At 37.7% G+C, this 5,092-nt stretch overlaps 1 protein-coding gene across 1 annotated transcript; it reads right to left on the bottom strand.

Annotated features, from left to right (window-relative positions):
- Positions 1–1,023: 1,023 nt before the first annotated feature.
- LOC140889828 (rho GTPase-activating protein 2-like) lies at positions 1,024–4,289 on the bottom strand. The gene is made up of 4 exons (XM_073297556.1): positions 3,872–4,289; positions 2,453–2,573; positions 2,006–2,359; positions 1,024–1,909 (listed from the first exon to the last, which is right to left on the bottom strand). Exons 1-4 carry the CDS (start codon positions 4,195–4,197, stop codon positions 1,334–1,336), a joined length of 1,377 nt encoding a protein of 458 aa, XP_073153657.1. The 5' UTR covers positions 4,198–4,289; the 3' UTR covers positions 1,024–1,333.
- Between the last annotated feature and the right edge of the window lie 803 nt (positions 4,290–5,092).

Below are 5,092 nucleotides of genomic sequence, written 5' to 3' on the forward strand. Positions count from 1 at the left end.
ACATAATCATGTGGGATCCACATGATTGGCACCAATCACATACTTCCACCTACTTCATGAAATAATACCGATGAAGTAGGATCCAACCTCCCCAAAATATGTCTCCGTGAAACGAATTGAGTTGACAAATGACATGTTGACCCCTCACAGCTTCAACTTTCCAAAATTAAATATAAAGCTGCTTAGGTCTATCAAGTAGTTCACTTCGCTATTTAGCTTAGTGTTTGTAATATATATCTAGAAAACTGATAGTGAATCTTTTCTTAAAGAATTGTGGAGAAAATTTTTGTTTTTACTTTAAAGATTAGGTTAAGTTGATGACTTTCCCTCCTTAAAAAGGCAGATAAACATGTCTTGTTAACTCCGGTTTGTCTATCTTGTTTCATTTGGGCACTGTGGATCTTGTTATCCATTTCGAAATTCATAGCTTAGTTGTCCGCCGTTGGATGCTAGCACATGGGGTGCAAACAATTAATTAGTTTCGAGTTTTGAATTTGAAAGTCATTGACGTTGGCTTTATTCTAAAGAACGCATAATTAATGTATACTAATAACTGGCGTGTTGAGATAGAATCATTAATTATTGATTCTTTTAAACAGACGTACGTTTGGGATAATAGCTTTTGGATCAGTTGACCCACATAATTTCATGCAAGACTCACGTTGATCCAAAGAGTTATCTTTTTCTCTTTCTTTTTTTTTCGAATCTCACATGTCAAAGGCCCATTAGTTCATGCTTGGTTAAATTCAGAGATGTGTACGAGCGGTAGAGACCTGAGAACAACATGACCAATCCCCAGAGCATACCCCAACAATATTTCATCAAGAATATGCTCACACGAGGATCGAACCGCAACGCTAGAAAATTTCTTTCCACGTCACCTTAAGTCTTACCAACTCGCCTATGCCCCTGCGGACATCCAAAGAGTTATCTAAATTTATCATTCGATGTTGGAGATTAATTCTTGGGTCATCCGTATAAAGTGTGGACAATCAAAACAATTATAATAGGTATCCAATGTAGTTAGTTTTCATTTTTATCATGATAAAAGTTTCAGAAAATAGCCAATCACAATCGAAATGAAATTCTCAATCCGTGTTATATTTTTTGCTACACAATCATATATGGTATGATTTGTCCTGAAGTGCTATATCATATATATTTGTGTAGCACAAAATAAACAAGCGGACTTCATTCCGAGCAAAAGGCACTGGATCAGCCCTGGACTGAAAAGTGACTTACAACAATCAGATTAAAATCAACCCGTTGCATGTCTTATGAATCCTAAGATTTAGCACAGAAATTTACAGAATTGGTATGCCTAAAAATTTGTCTAGCTAGTCACAGATTCTGCATGGTTGTCTCCGGTTGCAATGTCGCCGGTCAAGTTTCTTGAATCCATTTTATGGATAACTGAAACCGAACCTGTTTTCAAGTCTTCACCATTGCTCGTGCTAAGTCGGGAACTCTCTACTCTGTTACCGGTTGATGTAAGACAAGAATCCGCAATGTACGTAGAATTACTAGTGGGACTCATATGCTCTCTGCACAAAATACCTTCGAGTCGTTTCCTGAAGCCATTTTTGGCAGTCTCATTCTCATCCAGTTGTCTCAAGAAATTCTCTTCTATCTCACTCAATGACTCGACTTCACATTTGTCTTCACTACATGGGCTGTACAGAGCTCCCGAGTCGTCATCTGAGGCCTCTGGGGTAGGTTCACGGCTAGTTTCCATCTCATGTCGACTGTCGTATTTGCCATCACTTCGCCTATCCAAAAAATGAGGCGTCAAGGGTGAGTATCCTTCGCCAGCAGCCTCCTCACGTTGACGCAGTGTTCTGATTATCAATGTCTTCAATAAGTTCATAACTTGAACAGCATGCATGAGAGCCGTCAACGGATCTGACATCTAGCAGAACGCCACGAAAACATAAGGGCTAGAGATCAGTCAGGAAATTAGTAGATCAGAATTTGAATGTAAACGTGAATGGTTTTCTTGGATAACCTGAGTCATGTTTGGAGCAAAAACCATAGCGATATTTCTTGCATTCATTTTGTTAAATTCTTCTAGCTCGACAACATCAGCCATGAGATCAATTGCCCAGCCAAGAAGTGCTTTTTCGGTTGGTTTTAGCTGCTTAACAAGCTCCACACATTCCTCCTCTTCCACACTGCATTGCAAAACCTGCTCAGGCGAAAGCCCGTCAAGAACACCGGATGGTAGCTCCCGAAACCAGGCTTTGATCAGACCTGCCAAGCAGTGGACTTCAATGTCTTCGGGCACAATGCCTCTGTTGAGCTTGTCTCTGACATGTCTCTCTTGGCTATTCTCCGGGTTGATCCGAAAAATTCCCTCAGACTACAAAATTTTAAAATACATAATTTGAGTTCTTAAAGGTTGTGTCACAATCAGAGAAATGTTTGGCATGAAATGAAATCAATGCCAACTCACCTCGAGACCACCTTGTGCATATAGCTTTTCCTGCATTAAGAGCAGAATGGTTGGGACACTGTTGCCTCGTGCGTCATAAGAGCATTGCATTGAGTCTGCAGAGACTCCGAATACACTAACACTGCAAAATTGAATACGTGAAGCCTGTAACTTGCCAAATATAAACTTTTAACAACCATCAATTTCTGCTACGTAATCTCATTCTAAGCAAGTCATAGTATCGGGATATGTCAACAATGCCAGATCAAATTATACATATACAGCAGATGCATGCATCAACCATTAATCTATCCCCCTATCAGAATAAATGCAACACATATTAACACACTCAATTCAGTAATGAATCAAACCCTTCGTGGTCCTTGAAGCCATGCATGAAACTTTTAGTTTTGTGATGCCCATGGGGCTTAACCGATATCTTAGTTAAAGAACTGTCTTTTGGGAATTAATATTACAAGTACTTATGTATTTATTTATTTATTTATTTATTTTTTACATGTGGGAAAACGACTTTGCATATCATCTGCTTGTAGCTTTCAGGAGTTCATGAATCTTTTAGGTACAATTTACTAGCTTCATGAGGTCCTCTTTTCATTTCCACCTACCTATCTAATGGGTTATAATTAACTATAATTAGCCACTCTTTATCCATGTTCGATTGGGAGTTGGAAAAGGTAATATAGATAAGGATTGCCAACTGCTTCATTAATTTAGGTCCATTATTTCTTACCAAGTACACGATATTGGATAGAAAATCTACAGGGCAATGTGAAATATGCATGAACAACTCCAATCGAAGAATTTCATGATAAATTCAAAATAAATCAAATAGGATCTAAAGCATGTCCTATATTTTCCGCCAAAAGCAATATCGGCAAATCTAGCTCCAAGTTTAACGGCCAAAATTAAATGCCAAAAAAGGCAACATCATCAGTCTAAAGAATCCAAATCCTTGGAATGTTGAAGTATTCAAGTATTAGTTTCTCGACCAAGAAATCACGAAAACCATATTAAAATTTAAACAAAAATTTCGCCCACCTCCTTTTATCCGAAGGTTAATTACGATCTACACATTTTCAGAGCATGGGCTGGCAATCATCACAGCAAGAGATTCTAGTTCTCATATCAAACACAGAAACAATGAGCCAATAACTCTCTACATAGGGCCGCAGATCTAAACTCATCAAACACAAAAATCGTAAAAAAAATAAAGAACACACATAAAAAATACTCCTATAAATCACCAAAAAAAAAAAAATCCCGTTGGTGCCGGAAAATTTGGAAAAATTGAGAGCTCAGCACACACCACAAAAACGAACGGGATTTCGATTTTTTCCCATGGTACCCGAAAGACCGAAAAATGAACACATGGAAGACAGTAAAAAGCATAAATCTGGAACAAACTTTTAGCTAGCATACCTAGCACTCGGAGCTTTACACGGGACCTCCACCTCAAACTCAACAGGCAGACCCAAAAAACCATGGAATCTGTCAAAAGTGACATGGGTCAAGTGCTGAACATTGGTGGGCCACCCGATTTCCATGTGACGAACGGCGGATATCACCTCTCTCTCCGCCCTATCCAAACGGCAGGCAGACACCATGGACTTCCTCAAGGCCGATAGAATGAAGTCCAGAAGAGACAGCTGCTGGTCTTCCTGCTTCTGCCGCGCCTCAGCCACCGCAGATTTCGAGCTCCTCCCGCCGCAGCCGCCGCCCCTCGTCACCATCACCACCCCGGTCATCTCTCTCTCTCTCTCTCTCTCTCTCTCTCTCTCTCTCTCTCTCTCTCTCTCTCTCTCTCTCTCTCTAGCTAGAACGCCGTCGTTTTGCTCGAGAAGAATTGGTTTCAAATGAGGAAGCTGAAGCTAGTATTTATATTTAAATACTATATATAATAATATGGGTGTTGCATTGATTACAGGTTAGTTGGCTTCTTTCTTATTTCGGGTTTGATGTGATATTTACTGTTCATTCAAACGCCAGTTTGTTGTTTCAAAATCTCTTGCTACAAAAACAAGAGCCCCCTTTTTTTTTCCTTTTTTTTTTTTTTTTTTTCTCTTTTTTCTTTTTTTTTTTTAAAAAAATTTCACCTCTCTGGCGGATCCATTACTAAAATTATTCATCTATAAAAAAAATATATCACAGTACATATTATGTTTATCACCACAGTAATACAAATCGTGTGTATTGCTGTATTAGTCATTGACATGTAAGTGTGTTTATTTGTATAATTATAAACATTTATTTAGTAATGATATTAGCTATATTACATAATTCTGGTGAAATTGATAATTAAAACATACATATGTGATAATAATTGATTCAATAAAAAATACCGGACTATCCTTTAAAAAAAATACCGGACTAAAATTGTCATAGCTTGATATATCATATTTTTTCAAAAATTAAATTAAGTGATGTACTTTGCATTAAAGCTTCTCAAAATTGAAAAATTATATATTTCCCGTTTTGCGTATGCTATATGGTGTCAATATCTTGATATGACAAATTTATAGCGATATATGAAGTTGATCATCCTATGAAGTGTGTTAAAATTACAATATCATTGAATCTTCAAGATAAAAAAATAGACGTCTCATAGATGAAATATCCGTGAAACTCAATAGTCCGAAAAAT

This window comes from Henckelia pumila, chromosome 3, assembly GCF_033568475.1.
Source record: "Henckelia pumila isolate YLH828 chromosome 3, ASM3356847v2, whole genome shotgun sequence".
NCBI lineage: Eukaryota > Viridiplantae > Streptophyta > Magnoliopsida > Lamiales > Gesneriaceae > Henckelia > Henckelia pumila.

Bases quoted from the DNA above. Each gene is read 5' to 3' on its own strand.
- LOC140889828 (XM_073297556.1), bottom strand. From the start codon at position 4,197: ATGACCGGGGTGGTGATGGTGACGAGGGGCGGCGGCTGCGGCGGGAGG. The intron at 2,574-3,871 runs GTATGCTAGCTA...TCAATTTTGCAG, and splicing joins TGTAAAGCTCCGAGTGCTAG to TGTTAGTGTATTCGGAGTCT. The intron at 1,910-2,005 runs GTTATCCAAGAA...GCGTTCTGCTAG, and splicing joins TTGCTCCAAACATGACTCAG to ATGTCAGATCCGTTGACGGC.